Genomic DNA, 17,305 nt, shown 5'->3' with positions numbered 1-17,305 from the left:
ATGCAACATTCTTATCTTGAACAGCTTTAGCACACTTATTGGAAAACCAAGGATTAGATAAAGGGTGAGATTTTAAGGTGGAGTGTGGAATAAAGGATTTCATCCCTACAAGGATTATTTCACTGACATAATCTGAGCAAACGTTGACATCAGAAGATTCGAAACAGTAATCTGACAAAGGAAAAGAAATCTCACAGATCACTCCATTTTGCATTCTTGCAATGCCAAATAACACGAGATTGAGAGTGCCCATGAGAGAAATGCTCCATTGGAGTAGAGAACATCAACAAGTTGTGATCTGAGGTACCTAGAGGACCACTCACCTCAACTGTGTAATGAGAAGGGTTGTTTAAAAGAAATAGATCTATGTGAAGTCATTAATAATTGCAAAAGCCTCAGCATCTTGACCAGTTGAGTCCATGTGACTAGAAAACGGAAGTCAGCAGGAGTTGTGAACATTAAAATCACCAAGGAAAATTATCTCTCTGTTAGGAAAGTTGGACTGGAGAAAGTTCTGAAAGAGAGAAAGAGTCAAAGAGTTCCAAGTGATTAGCGAAGTTGGGAGAATAATAGAAGTAACAGATGAATTTGACAGAATGTGGTGGAGAGATTTTAAGCCAAAGGAGATCGAAAAGAGGAGATTTCAAATTACTAAGTCTCCAACAGAGAATCATTCAGTGAATAATTTGGACAAGTGAGATGGGCAGTGGTTGAATCAACTGATAATTAGGATTTGTCAAAAAGAGTACATGGGGTTTGGTAGACTGTAAGTGGAAATGGACATCATTCAGACTGGAACTGAGAACACATATATTTGTGAAATGAACAAGGAAGTGTTTGGGAGGTTTAGATCTATTTGCAGATAAGTTTGTTCTATTAGTGTGACATTTCATGATGTATTCAGTAGTAAGAAAAAGTGGGGAGCACATGCTAGTAATGGAATTTTTGGATATGATGTACACTCGACAAGAATGTACCCAGCTCTTGACATAACGTGGCCTTGACAATGGCCCCCGTGCACACACACTACCTGGCAGAGCAGAGGCAGCAAGATTATACACTACCCGATCAAGAAGCCTTCTAGAGAGTTACCAAGGTTCGGTCCGGCAGACTATTTAGAGGCCGGCCTGCAAACACCCTTTTAGAGCTGTACCATCGAAATTTAAGAAAGATCGAATCTCACCAGGATGTCCATCATAACCTAAAAAGACATCATTCATACTGCAAGAGTGAATACATTACTGCATGTATTTGCAGGAGCTTTGATCTGGAGACTAAACATGGGTTCCCCCACTTCAAGCCAATAAGCAAAGTGGTGGCATTTCACCAGTCGACAAGAGTCATCTATCACCTAGTACTGTCTGGTAACACATAGGGGCAGCATTCCTCTGTATGGTATGGGTGCTACACTTTGATCCCTGCTCACACTGGTTTGCACCTGGGTAGTTGTCTCTAGTATACTTAAGTGGCATATTTCAGTACTTGCACTTGGGGATTATACCCAGGGTTACTAACATGCCGACCATCGTGAAGGTGCAAGCAGAGGATTTGGCTGTCATGGACCAACTAAACTCTGCCGAAATTAGGTCCCATCAGTGTTTTAGACTCCAAAGCATTTAACTACTTACCATCTCATGTTGGGTTTTGGTTGCTTTTATCCTTGCCAAATCTATTTTTGAAGGTAATCAGGTGATATGCTTTATCGCCTTAATTATTTTCAAGTTAGTTAATGGACCCAATGCATTACATTTCAGGCATGTCAGCAAATAATAATAATTCATGATTCATAGCAAAAAAAAAAAAAAAAAAAAACTTTTATGAGTGGACTGTCAAAGTTTCTTTTCTGTGCATCCACCATGCTCATTCCTCCAACCAGTGCATGGCAACAAACATAATATAATATCCAGCAATTCAACTAATATACAGTATATGAATAGCCCGTGATGATATGTATGAAAAAATAAAATAATAATAATTATCAGATTACTATTGGTCCAATTTTAATGAAATCTGGGACAGCTTGACAAATCTTTTTAAAAGGGTAAAATATGAAATTTCATGAGAATCCATCCACTGGACTCAAATTATTACATGCAGATGAAAAATAAAATAAATAAATCAATAAAATAAAATAATTTTAAAAAAATAATAAAATAATAATAAATGCCAGATTTCTACTGGTCTGATTTTAATGAAATTTGGAATAGCTTGACAGATCCTTTTTTTAAAAGGTCCAAATATAAAATTTCATGTAACTCCATCCACTGGGAGTTGAGATGTTACACGCAGGAAGGACAGACACCGCAAAGACAATGGGTGCATTATGCATATATGCTTAAAAATGCTTATGTGACAAAGTGGCAGAATTACATGATTATCTATTATTTTTTGTATGTTTGAAAGAACTTGTGCAATCAAATAATGATTGCACAAGTTCTTTCAAAATAATGATCTCACCAAATAATGTATTAAGTTTTATTCATTTAAATGAGTGTGCAATAATAGAAAAAAATTGATTTGTTGCTTAACATTTAGACACCAATTCTTTAATTAGTATTAAGTGATTAGCTTTAGAGTTATATTAGTTCTATCCAAGCTTAGTTCTGAAGAGCATTTATACCAAATTCCAGGTTGAACACCAACTCATTAAAAACAAAATTAAGTGGAGTCAAAATGCTAATGAGAAGAAATTTCTGTTATGCAAAAGACAAAGACACTTTATGAAAAAAATTTTCATGTGGCAAAACTGAAGATTACATTTCAGACTTCATGGAGTTTTAGTGCAGTTTTTAGTAATTTATGAAATAACATATTTCTGCATGTATCATTTTTGAGATCAGTTATTCATATTAATTGCACATTAAAAACACACTGTGATAAACAGAATAAAAAAGTATTACATCATAAAAAAAATGACTACCTTATAAAATACAGTATATACAATATAAATTAATGCTTGTTAATCATGCAGAAAAAATTTAAGAGCATATCATTAATAAAGAATTTAAAAAAATGTTAATGACTTTTAAAAAATATTGTCTAAATGGTAAGCAAGGTTGCATACTGTGAGTGGTCATAGTTGAGAGGGATCGTGGAGTCATATCATATACTAAAATGACTCTTCAATTCCGGAGAAGATTAAGTCGATGATGTTCTACCTGAAGACCAATTCTGTAATGATCACACCTACTTTTGTAAAAGTCATTTTCATTTTTGCATGTTCAGAATAACCACTTATTATCAGTAATTGTTATCAGCTAAAGAGTAACTTCCATCGAAACTAAATGGAGTCAAGATTGTAAGTACAGGCATACCCCGCTTTAAGATGATCTGTTTTTATGACACTTTTTAATTGTACCCTATGCTCCATTCCTGACACACCTGATCTGAACTAATGCCATGATGCCAACAAGAAATCAACAGATGTGCACTCCAAACACAGAGTCTGCTACACGTTTCTGTGTTGATTACAAATCAAAGTACGTATTATAATACTGTACATTAATAATGGTGTACATTAGTAAAAGTGAAAATAAGAAGAGCCATCAGTCTCTCACATTAGATGTAAAGAGTAAAATTATTAAATTGAATGATGATAGTGTACCAAACAGTGAAATAGGTCGTAGGCTAAGCTTACCTCACACTACAGTTATTACTGTTCTTAAAACAAAGAGAAAATTCTAAGTGAAATGAGAAGTGCTACACCAGTCAGTACAACAATAATTTGTAAACGTGACAATATTATTGCCGATATGGAAAAACTTTTAATAGGGAGGATAGATAATCAAACTAGCCAAAGTGTTCCCTTAAGCCAAGCAAATAAGGCCCTAAGTCTCTTTGCAGACATGAAAGCCAGGAGAGGGGAAACAGCTAAGGATGCTGAATTTGCTGTCAGTAGAGGCTGATTTAATAGATTTAGGCATAGGAGCAACCTCCATAACATTAAAGTTCAAGGTGAAGCAGCCAGTGCAGATACAGAGCTGCAGCTAATTTTACTGAGCTAGCCAAGATCATTGATGAAGGAGATTATTCTGAAATGCAGATTTTTAATGTTAATGAAACTGGTCTCTACTGGAAAAAAATGCCTTCAAGAACATTTATAGCAAAGGAAGAGAAGTCCATGCCAGGATTTAAAGTAACTTTTTTTTTTTTTTTAAAGATAGGCTAACCTTTTATTATGTTCCAATGCTGCAGATGATTTTAAATTGTAGCCTTTGCTAATTTTTCATTCAGAAAACTCAAGAGCTTTAAAGAATTATGCAAAATCCAGTCTTCCTGTTCACTGGAAATCAAATTCAAAAGCATGGGTTACTGCATCACTTTTTGAAGAGTGGTTTTCAATTTACTTTGTGCCTGCAGTTAAGGAATACCGTAGAGAAAAGAAAATTCTCTTCAAAAATTTTACTTCTTTTGGATAATGCACCTAGCCACCTTAAATCATTAGATAACCTCAACCCAAATGTTTAAGTAATTTTCCTCACTGCAAATACTACTTTAATTTCAGGGAGGAAAATTACTTCGACCAATGGACCAAAGTTTTTTTGCTGCATTTAAATCATATTATCTAAGGAGAACATTTGCTAAGGCTGTAGGCGAAAATAGACAGTGAATCTTCTGAAAGTATGCCTAGAGCAAATGTAGTAAAAGAATTCTGAAAGGCTTCACGATCTTGGATGGCACTAAGACTATTAGGGATGCATGGGATGAAGTGAAATAGTCAATGCTTACAGGCATTTGGAAGAAGTTATGTCCCCAGTTTACTACTGATGATTTTGAAGGATTTGAAAATTATGTTTGAAAAAAAGAGGCTACTACAAATATTGTAGATATGGCAAGGCAGTTAAAGCTAGAAGTGGAGCCTGAAGATCTTCTAGAACTTGAAGAGCTTAGGAGGAATGAAAAGGATTCTGGTCTCTACTGGAAAGTACATCCTCAGGATGTACTTTTCAGTACATCCTGAGGATGTACTGAAACCCATTCCTAAAGAAATAACTTGCAAGAAACTTTCAAAAGCATTCAGGCTTTTAGAAGGAGCTATGTCCATTTTTGAAAAGGCAGACCCAATTTTGAAAGAAGTTCCAAAGTAAATGCTGGTATTTTAGGTCAATATGCCTGTTATAGAGAAATCTACAGAGAAAAGAAAAGAAGGACCATTCATTGGATTCATAAAAGACCAGCATCTCAAATCTTCAATCAGTCTTCGACATTAACTGAAAGTCCTTCTCGAGCATCAACTAGGCCTACAAAAAGTCCATCCAAATCACCTGCAAAGAAGCGTTTAGTCATAGATGAAGAAGATCCAGATGACGTAGAATCTGTGACACCCCCCTAGATTTGCTTCCAATAAATTTATACTGTACACCCAAGTATGGTGTACAAATAAAATGAATGTATTCAGGTCATGGAGAAGCAGGTTTTTATTATTTTTTTGTCAAAGTAAGGTTTTAAAATGATCACTCCTCTCTAATCATATCTGCATCCTCCTACTTTTTAAATTTTCCTATCTTTTACTCTTACTAATTATTTTAGCCCCTTTAATGCTGTTTACGTTTTATGTAAATGCAGAATGGAGGGACTTTCTTCAACAATTTTGAAAGTTGTTGCATTAATATTTAATTGCAATGTTAATGGTAAGTGGTATGCTTAATTTTGTGCAACTTTTGGGCATCATGCATCTGTGAATGAAAAAAAGTAGTGTTCCGCTTGACAACAAAGGCCTGGAACCTAACCTGTTGTAATTGCGGGGTATGCCTGTAGCTACCATTTCATGATAAACAGTTATCCTTTCATCACGTAAAAAAGTTTCTCAGTTATAGAGAGAATTCCAATATTGGGGAAAAAAAAAAAAGTTTCATTTTTTAAAGTACAGGTTGTTACAATTAAAGCATACACTTTCAAGGTATGTAGACAGAACTAATAATTAGATGGAACTGAACAGAACTGTACTAAACTAGCAGTAACTGAAAAGCATTTAGCATGTGACAGAGACAATTACGGTTGGGCAGGCATAGTAGACTAGAAAAGTGCAGATGAATATGAGAGCCAATCAATTTGGCACTTAGCTGCTTAAAAGTTGTGTTGCTGGTAGATTTTTTTTTTTTTTTTTTTTTGTCAGAACAGAATAGCAATTCATGGATGCAATTGCCCGAAAGGGATAAGAAAGGGGGAGGGGGCCTCTTTTGCCATATGGTATGTGTGTTCATGTATGTAGCCCATGGTAGGACAACTACCAGTTATGGTGGATATTCAGTTATTCAAAAGAGAAATGTTGCTATGACTATGGATGCAGAAGGGCATCATTCTTTCATTGCAGATGCTAGAACAATTTGTAACAAATCAATACTCTGTAGTCAGAAATCCACAAAAATTGACCAAGTTTGTTCTTACATTACTTATCTGGTTTTGATAAGACTGGCACTGGATGAATCTGTAGTTAGAAAAGACTTGTACAGGCTGTTTAACCCTTTCAATATGTATGTACATGGGTCTAGGTTTTGAAGGTTACTTCAAACAATTAATGTATTAATTCTCTTAAAAAAATTTTCTCTCTGATTTGTGTTTTCAACTAACTATACGCACACAAGGTATAATAGACAAAAGCCTGAAAATCGTTTGAAAATCAGAGAAGACTGTAGCTATTGATCCCAGTGGCCTTCAATTCTCTTTCACAAACCCAAAATTCTTCAATTTTTTGCTTAAAAAAAAGCCAAAAGTGAAGAATTTCTGTTTTATCAAATTCAGATACTGAATTTGATAAAACCAAATCAAATAATAATACCTATATAGATGTACATGATATTCCTGCATCAAATGTAACAACAAACAAGTGTTATTTATAAATATTTTTATGAATTTTTCTTTAATTCTGGTGTGATTTTTGACAATTACTTTAGTTTGGCAATACAGTTGAAATAAGAACAATTAATACTGGGAGGCATTCGTGTAAAAAGCTTTCATTTTTACAAAATTTCAAATTTCCATGAAAACACACTCTAGAGAGCAACAATATTATTGAAAATTCACTTCAGGGGATCCATCCACATGACACTCAACTACTCTCTGCTGAAAGGGTTAATATAGTGCAATACAAAGTTTAATCCTTTTGCAAGTGAGTTTCTGGATATTGTGTAGATACTACAGACAAGTTTTTCCCATGGAATTTGAAATATTTGTAAAAAAACTAAATATGCACATAAGTGCATTTAAATATTAATTTGTTCTATTTTTATTCGAGAGTCCAATATCAAAGGGAGATATTATCAAAATTGAAAATAACATTTGAAATCAAGGTCCACTACCCCCCTCTTCGAAAGGACTTTCTCTTCCCCCTCCCCAATTGTTCATTGTCTTCAAACTCTATGCTACTTCTCTTTCCTTTTTGATGAAGCAATATCCTCTATACCTATTTATGTATCATTTGATTCTTGATTCAATTTTAGCATGTACATGCTAAAACCTGAAAATGCACACACAATAGACAGCAATAGCATATACTTGAGTTTCATGACAATTCAAACACAAAATACTCCTTTGAAACAAACTGAAAATGTATATTTGGACACCATAGAGTATCTACCCATGGAAAACATACATATATACACACAGACTTACCAGTGAGAGGGTTAACATCAAATTTGTGCAAATTCATCTACACATATTGTCGACAAAGTGCCAACTTCAATCTTTGTTTATTGTGGTATGCCATACGTTCATAGCTGATTTTATCTCTGAACTGTTTGTTCTTTTTTAGGAATTTCAACATCATAGTCCCATGACATTGTAATTAGGAATCACAATGTCATGGGACAAGCGCATGCTATTGTCAGTACTCACTAACCATGTTATTTCTGCCCTTCAAGAATAAGGCTACGACTTCTGCAACTGTCTATGCAAGATGGAACACTATCCCATATTGTTCATGATACATTCATCCCTCCATAACTGCAAAACATTTTGCAAATACTTAGCCATTTTTTTCATCTGACCGGAATTCAGTGGACTATCAGTAGCCCATGATTTCCATCCAGGTGGTCTGTGGAAAGTTGTAAAAAATCATTATTAGTACTTGCCTGACACCATAGGCACCATCACTAAAAGTAAATTTTTATTTGCATTTAATCTAGATTTAATCATTTAATCTTCGTCTTTCAGAATCAGGGGTTCCCCCTGATCCTGATATGGCTTGAGAGGCAGTGTTATAAGAGATGCACTTCTTCATGTCCAGCATAACACTGGTATTAATGGTCATCACACTGAGCTAATAATGTAGGATACATGTACTGGGTCCGGATAACAGGTGAATACCTTACCACAGCTTGTATTACCATGATATAAAAAGGATCACTGATGACAGAAACATAAATGCTTCACATTATTAGAAGACATAAGATAAAATTTGGAAGCCTTTATTCCTGTTATGCAATAGTTAATTTTCAACCTTTTCTTATATCGTTCAGTTGAGTAAAAGTATTAAAAACTAAGTATTATTTGTTATTACTATTTTGGTAATAAATGGATGTTTGCAATACTGTCAGTTTTTTATATAGCCTGATGATTCAGAGAATTAAAAAAAAAAAAAAAAAAAAGGAGAAAAAAAAAAAGGAAGATATGCATAATTAGAAAAGAGATCCTATGAATGGTTTCCATTTCAATAAAGCATATTATGACCAGTCAAGATATTAAAAAAAAAAAAAATAATAATAATAAATAACCAATGTTTCACCAGTGCAGTTTTGGAGAAATGTGTCTAGGGAATTAACTCAGACTTTGTAGGGAAAATACTTTTGAAAGTTATAAGAATATGATTTTGAATAAGTAAAACTAATGTATGATTTCCAACTCTTAAATTACTTCTCTTGATAAGAAAGGGAAATTTCAATCATATCTTAGAATGACAGCATTCTGTTTAATTCAGGGGAATTAACTATATATAAGAATATGATGCTTACTACATGATACACATTTTTAAATATGCTGCAGGTAGTGACGAAAAACACAATTAAGCTTCACAATGCTTCAAGAATAGGTATGTATTTTAAAAAAATATATATTTTTCCATTTGCAAACTAATTATTACAGTCATTACTAAACTAATTGTTACAATTATTACTGAATCCTTCCTCAAGAGTTTATCTTATTGTGGGAGAAAGAATACCCAGATATAGACTAAAATGAGCTATAATACAAAGAAAAGGTGGAATTTATTTTTTTTTATAACTCCATTAAATCCAATAATACTCCATTAAAGTATATCCTTAGGGTCAAGAGTCCGAGTGTCCTCAATCGAGTGAATTTTTCACCTTAAGTAGTCTGGCAGTCAGGATTTTAAATATCCAGGTTAATTCCAGATTTAATCTGGAATTTATTTATTTTCCAAAAAAATTCTCATATTACTTTTAATGTTTTTTTTTTATTTTTTATTTTCTTGAAGTGGGGGGTTTTTGGCAATACTAGATTCATTCTTTGGAATTTATTCTAGGGTAAGGTGCATAAAAACTTTCAGGAAGAAGTCACTTTGCACCGATTTTTGGGGTTTTGATCTAATTTTACTATTACCCCCCCCCTCCAGGATATAATTTATTTTAGTTTGTTTCTGGGTATTCTCTAGGAGCCACCATGGACTGAATAATAACTGCAATAATTATAATAATCAGTTTTGCATGTATAAGTGCATATCCGTATATATATTTTTTTTCTTTAAAGTTTAATATCTGTGTTTCATTATTATATTTGAAAATATTGCATGAAATTAGAAATTACCCTAGGAACTTGCTAAACTCTCATCAAATATTTCTAGCTGTTATATCTACGAAGTAATAACAGCTAGAAATATTTGTAAAAATGACAAACATGAAAATATAATTTTTTTTGTCCCTTCTGAATAATTACCTGGTGGCTGTTCTGGTGTTTTTTTTAATAATTCAATGTCGGAAGTTGGTGGTGTGGATGCCATTCCGCGAATACGGCGGCTAAATCTTGTTGGATATGACTGCGATAAAGTAGAATTATCATTTTTGTTACTTGCTGATGGGACATTTTCAGCTGATAGGGATAAATTTCTTTCGATGCTAATAAGAGATTCCCTCTTTGGCAAAACATGGTATGGTTTCGGAGCATATTCTGCAAGAGTTTCCCCTAAAAATGACAAATATAAAAAAACTTCTTCAATACTTCATTAAAAATAGAACTTTCTGGCTTATAAGAGAAGTAACTATGATCAAAAGTTGAGCTACCAAACTGACAGTATTTGGAAACTAGTCATGCTGAGATTTACTAACAATTGCAACTCAATTTTATTATGGTTAAATTTCCTCTATCTTTCACTTGGTCATCATGAATTCTTGACTCATATCATGATTATATCAATGATCATTATATCATGATTCTTGACTTTTATATACTGGCAGCTTCTCACCATTGTGGCAGGAAAGAGCATTCACTAACAATTTAAATGAGCAATATGAACTAAAATATAACCAGTGGATTGACACTAACAGAATCCATATATTTGTGAGCATTAATTAGCTGAAAGAAAGATAGTGTAGGAGTTTGTGGTAATGGATTTCCACATAACTTTAGGAAGGTTGCAAAGCACAGTAGGATGCTGATTGGAAAGAATAGAATTGGCAATAGGATGGTAATTGGAAGGTATGGATTCATACCCAACCAATTTCTAAAAGGAAATTGGTTGGGTTCGAGCATATTTCTATGCAGAAGGAAAAACACTAATGAAGTAAGATTTTAAAAAGGTGACACAAGATAGGGGCTAACCCTCTGCTAGAACTGGGATAATAAACAATTGTGTGTTTATTCCAGTTACATTTTTGAAATAAATTCATTTATGTGGGTGGTTCAGAAACCTACCAGAGTGGCATCACATCACTCAATAAATTCAAAGTAAACTTATCTTCAATCACAAACAAATTCTCTTAAAAAACAAACAGTAACACACTTAAACTGGTCTAATCTTGTTTTTTTTTTTTTTTTTTTTTTTTATGTGTAAACACCTTTTACGGCACCTACTAAATTTCGGACGGTAGTAAAATCTGTCATGATTTTGCGAAGTGTAAATGATGTTATTTCTGTTTCATAACGAAAATGGAGTTGGGCAGGAGATTGCACAAACGTTCATGGGATGTGATTTTGGATGTACTCAGAGCTGGCATAAACCAGCTGGTTGTGGAAAAACGTTTATGATTTGGGGCATACCACTTAGGTGGCTTTGGGTTAACCATTGCCACCCATGGCAGAGACCTTCTGGTAACCAGCAAAATGGATATCTTGCAAAACTTAAAGTAAAGTAAAGCATTTAAAGCAAAGGATCATGGGAGGTGGATCTTGGATGTGCTCAGCGATTGTATATTTCCATCAAGGCGAATTGTATATTTCCATCAAGGCGAATAATAAACGTTTTTCAGCAACCAGCTGGGCTGGTCAAGAATATTTGAATCGGTTTGCGAATGGGAGATAACAGACTCCAAATTACACATATAAGTAGAATCTTTTGCTTGTCATTGGCCATTATCATTAAGTTGCAGAAGTCCTATGTATAAATATAGTGCAAATGCATCAGGAATACATAGCTATATCTGAATAAATCAGATTATTAATAAAACGGCATCGTTTTAAGTTATATCTCATATTGTGAATATGAATATTGAGTTGCAGAAGTCCTCATTGATCAAGTTTTTGTGTTTCTTTGCAATTGCGCTGAGCCAGTTGAGTATGGCGGGCTTTAGATCCTCATTCATCTTGCTGTTTGGATGATTGTAAAAGTTTTGTTGTTGTTGTTGTTTTGGGTTTTTTGGCACAAGGGCCTCCTGGGCCATATTGTGCCTTTTCATTATTAACTTATGACTGAGTTATTAATATAACTGTTGTCAGAGGTCATTATATACATTTATGCTCTTCAAGTATCTAAACAGTGCTTCAAAATTAGCATTATTTCCAAGTATGTGTAGTAAATTTAAAGGTTCCAGCAGATTGGATGCAGAATAAAAACTAGATTTCCTGTTACTTGAATAATTAGGGCATTCTATTAGAATATGTTTGATTGTTAGCTGAATCTGACAGAATGGACATTGAGGTGGGTTTTCTCCCATAAGCAAGAACAAATGAGTTGTATATGAGTGTCCAATATGGAGTCTTGACAAAATCACTTCTTCATGTCTGCTTTTCCTGAAACTGGAAGTCCACAACTGAGGTTCTTTTTTAATCTGAAACAGTTTATTATTCACTTGTGTTTGCCACAGATTAGTCCATTGAAGCCTACATGCTGTTTTAACAGTGGATTTATAATCAATGTGTGGGACTTTCAGATGATAGAATGATCCACTGGTAGGATATTTAGCAGCACAATCTGCACTTTCATTACCTGGGATGCCGACATGCCCAGGGATCCAGCAGAAGGTAACCAACTGTTTGGATGTTTGATATTGGTATAATTGAGACCGTATCTGTTTCAGAATGGGATGTTGGGAAAAAGTAGTAGATTGAATGGCAGTGACGGCAATTAAGGAGTCGGTGTATATAAGAGCTTTTTTGATTTGCTGTTTGGTTATATTATCTAGAGCTAGTTTTATTGCATACAGTTCTGCGGTATAGATACTGCATTCTGTAGGAAGAGACACAGCTATTGAAAAAAGCAGAAGAAATTGCTGCAGCAATTTCTTCTGCAGCTTCATCTGTTTTGGAGCCATCTGTATATAAATGAAATTTCTCTGCGTTTTCTAAGGCGTGGGCTTTATGCAGCTGCTGGAAGTTGTTGTTTGGCAGGGAGCCTTTTCTCCATCTCAGAAAGAAATTATCACAGAGATGTGAGTAATGAGACCAGGGATGTTCAGGAGGAGCTACGTCTTCAAGGATATGCTGGAAGTTAATATTCCAACTGAGCATCAGTTCTTGCAATCTAATATCCGCAGGGTGGTTTTCATTAGGTTTATTACGATATAGCATTTCATACTGAGGGTCAAACAGGTATTCCCAGCAAGGATGAGATGGAATACTTTTTATTTTTGCAGCATAGCTACATAGTAAGGATTTTCGTCTAAGGTGTAATGGCGGTTCATTTGCGTCAATATACAGGCTGTGGACTGGAGACGTTCTGAAGGCTCCTGTGGCTATCCTTAGGGCACTATGTTGAACAGTCTTCAGACGTAACAAGGAATTGTTTCTTGCAGAATCATAGACAGGTGACCCGTAATCTAAGCGGAACCGGATAAAACTTTTATAAAGATGTGTGAGGGAGTGTCTATCAGCACCCCAGGAGTTAGATGACACAGCTCTTAAGATGTTTAATTTCTTCTGACAGGCCGTTCTAAGGTAGGCTATGTGATTGGAAAAATTAAGTTTACTGTCTAGATATAAACCCAATAAACGAAAATTGTTGGTAAGAGGAATCCGATTGTTCTTTAAATATATTTCAGGATCTGGATGTAATTTTCGTATTTTACAGAAATGAATTGCAGTCGATTTATTTTCTACTAATGAATAGCCATTCCGTTGAGTCCACAATTCTATTCTGGCTATGGACAGTTGAAGCTGCCTTTCAATGGAAATCATGGTTTGTGACTGACAAGAGATAATCAGGTCATCGGCAAACATGTATGATTCAACTGTTTTTGGTATGTCTTGTGTTATATTTGTAATTCTTATTGTGAATAGTGTTGCACTCAGGATGGAACCCTGCGGTACACCCTCCTCATGTTCAAATGATTTGGATATAGCGTTCCTATATCTGACCTGAAACGTTCTGTAGTGTAGGAAGTTTTGTATAAATTGGGGTAACTGCCCCCTCAGACTGAAGATCCTGAAGGACACCATATCGCCAAGTGGTATCAAACGCTTTCTCAATATCGAGATTGACCATAACCAGATGTTGTCTCCTGATGAAAGCATTGTGGATATTTGCTTCTGCTTTAATCATCACATCTAAGGTTGAGTGGTTTTTCCGAAAACCATACTGATTTCAGTTTAGCAGATTGTTTGTTTCCAGAAGCCACGTTAACCGCCTGTGCACCATTTTTTCTAAGACTTTGCCTAAACAGCTAGTCAGCGATATTGACCTGTAATTATTCGGTATGGTATGATCCTTACCTGGCTTCGGAAAGGCCAGTACAATTGAGTGACGCCATGAGTGCGGATAAGTATTTTCTAAATATATTTGATTGTAGAATCTCAATAGGGAACTTACTGCTTTATTATTTAACTTTTTTAACATTATGTAGCATACTCCATCCGGGCCGGCAGCAGTACTTGATGTTTTGTTTAGAGACTCAAAAAGTTCCTTTAACGTGAATGGCTGATTGTATGGTTGAGATTTTTTTTTTTTTGGTAGTTGTTGGCACATAGGCTTCTGTGGCCATAATGCACCTCCCAAGGTTTTTTGCAGTATTTTGACCCAAGCCCGAGGCGGGAATCGAACCCGCGACCTTTGGGTTGCCAGGCAGGCACTTTACCCACCCTGCTAGCCCGGTCGGCTATGGTTGAGATGCCTTAGTATAAAAATTAATTTTTTGTTCTGCAGATGCCTTAATTTTTTGGAAGGTTTCACTGTATGTGGACACTGCTGATATACTGGCGAAAGACTCAGCTATGCATTTGCTATTTCTTTTGGATCAGACAATTCTTTGCCCTTTCCAGTTCAGGATTGAGGCTGGGGACTGCACAAATTTACTGTTAATGCTTGAATTTTCTTCCAGATGAGTTTGCAGTCCGTGTCCTTGTTTATGGTGGAAGTAAAACTTATCCAGGCATCTTTCTTTGCTTTTCTTCTTATTTGGCGGAATTTGGCCTCGAGTCTTTTAAAGTTAATAAAATTAGCAGTTGTAGGAAATTTTCTAAACAGATTCCAAGCTCGATTTTTTGTCTGTTTAGCATGTGTGCATTCCTGATTCCACCAGTAACGACTCTGTCTGCGTTTCCCAGGTAAAGATTTTGGTATTGCAGAATTTGCAGCCTGTAATATTTGATTCGTTATATGATCGTTGACACTATCTATGGGCTGAGACTGGACTATCACATCATCAAACTGGATTAGGGAGGAAAATTTATGCCAGTTTGCCCTATAGAATTTCCACGTGGATTGCTGCAATGGAGACAAGTTTACTTGTGTTTGAATATTGCAAAGAATCGGTAAGTGATCACTGTTTAGCGGGTTATCGAGAACTGACCACCCCATATTGGCATAAATGGAGGGAGAGCAGATTGAAAGGTCTATTGCAGTCATGGATCCTGTAGTAAAATGGACATAGGTGGGTTCACCAGTGTTTAACAGAGTAAGGTTATGAGCATCAAGCAGCAATTCTATTATTTTACCCCTTTTGTCAATTTTTGGCGATCTCCATAGAGGATGATGAGCATTCAAGTCACCCAGTAAGCAGAAAGGAGATGTCAGCTGATCTACTAGCTTTTCTAAATCATCTGAGGAGAAAGCAAAATTAGGAGGGAGATATATATAGAGGCTATTGTAATGGTGATACCAATTTCAATGCGCACTGCCACTACTTCAAAAGGAGTCTGAAGGGAAACATACTTGGATGGAATGTTATTTCTGACAATGACAGCCACCGCTCCATGAGCTGGCGTGTCAATCCTCCTATCTCGTCTAAAGATGGTATAATTTTTGATGGAAGGACACACTCGTGAATTTAGAAGAACTTCCTGTAAGGCTATGCCAACTGGATCATACCGACCGATTAGATCTTGCAAATCATCTTTTGCATTCCGAAATCCTCCGCAATTCCACTGAAGGATTTTTTCCATTATGTGGTTTTTTGTGTTGTTTTCGACTCTGATTGTTTTTTAGTTGCAGCTTGCTTGTATCGATCAATTTTTGCTTTGTCTTTCCTAGGAAAGACGGGTCGGGTCACATCCATCTCATCACTTGCATGTAATTCTAAAAACGTATCTTCTGAATCGTGATGTTCGTCAATGTCCATTCCGGTGGTGGATGTTTGCAGTTTCTTGGTTTCTATTACTTTTGGTTTTATTGTTGAGGCGGCCTCCGTTGGTATGGTAATTGGGGTATTATTGGACCTTGTGTAGGACACTGTTTTGAAACAGAAAGCAACGAACGTGCCCAGTTCGCAATTGATATATTTGGATGAATCGATACTTCAGTTTGGATCCCTACAGACTGTGAAGATTGAGCTGCTGTGGCGTATGTTTGCTTTGTCTCTGTTTTGATTATCTGTCTCCTTGCCTCTGAGTATGTCACTTTGTTCTCTACTTTATATTTTTGAATTTTTTTTCCTTGCTTCCATAATTCACATGTTTTTGAGAAAGCTGTGTGGTTACCCTTACAATTTGGGCAATGCTGAGTGGTAGTGGCACAATCAGATGGATTGGTTATGGTCTTTTGACCCGCAGTTGGGACATACTGCCTCACCTCGACATGCAGTCTGGGAGTGTCCATATTTTTGGCATTTGTAGCACCTGATGGGATTCGGAATGTATAGTCGGACACGGCAATGCAGGTAGCCTGCTTTCACAGATGTTGGTAAGTTAGTGCTAAAGGTAAGAATTATGCTTCTTGTTGGAACGAGTGTACCGTCTTTTTGGGTCATGATTCTCCTTGCTTGGATGACTTTTTGATCGTGTAATTCTTGGACAATTTCCTCCTCTGGTACAAGTAATAAGTCCCATTCTGTTATTACTCCCTTTGAGGAGTTTAAGGTAGCGTGGGGAGTAAGTTTTATTTGGTGTCCTCCAAAAGTTGTGAGCTTTAATAGCTTTACAGAATGTTGAGGTTGAGTTGTTTCTATTAGAAGATCACCTGATTGAAGTCGCCTTACTGATTTGAACCAGCAGCAGACTCAATGCATTTCTGCACTAGAAAGGTGATAAAGGTGGATTTCCTTTCTTAAAACTTGCTTACAATTTGTAAGACTAAGTTATTAATTAAAGAGAATGTAAAAAAACTTTTTAAACTAAATAAGAACTTTGGCTCTGAGTAAACGCTCTATGAATCACTCTGAAATTCGCTTGATCACTATAACGCTTGGCACCCGGGGCTGTAAAAGTTTTGAAAGGGGGTCTTCTTCTAGTAGTTTCTTTACAAGGCTATGCAGGTCATTACCACGTGCTTTGTCAGAGTCACTGCCGTCCTCTTGACACATCATCTTACATATTTCCATCGTTTTGCGAATGTCCAAGTCCAATTCATACAATTTTTGATCTAGTATGAGCTCTTCGTTGTCGTCGTAGACCTTGACATATTTCATTTTTGACAGTATCTGTTTCCTCATTGCAAAATGGAATGTGCAGCATTATCATTTTGTGCTTGTACTCGTTGAGTTCCTGAGCC

At 35.7% G+C, this 17,305-nt stretch overlaps 1 protein-coding gene across 1 annotated transcript in view; it reads right to left on the bottom strand.

The window, feature by feature from the left end:
* The window catches only part of LOC150087437 (ATPase family AAA domain-containing protein 2-like), a 450,193-nt gene that overhangs the window by 132,355 nt on the left and 300,533 nt on the right, over positions 1-17,305 (bottom strand). The window contains exon 21 of the mRNA XM_090372484.1: positions 9,889-10,134. Within this exon, the coding sequence (XP_090228610.1) occupies positions 9,889-10,134 (246 nt within the window). The remainder of the gene's footprint in view (positions 1-9,888; positions 10,135-17,305) is intronic.

The sequence above is a fragment of the Mastigoproctus giganteus genome, chromosome 4, assembly GCF_048544385.1.
Source record: "Mastigoproctus giganteus isolate SK-2022 chromosome 4, ASM4854438v1, whole genome shotgun sequence".
In the NCBI taxonomy this organism is placed as follows: Eukaryota; Metazoa; Arthropoda; class Arachnida; order Uropygi; family Thelyphonidae; genus Mastigoproctus; species Mastigoproctus giganteus.
This window is presented reverse-complemented; position numbering and strand designations above follow the sequence as displayed.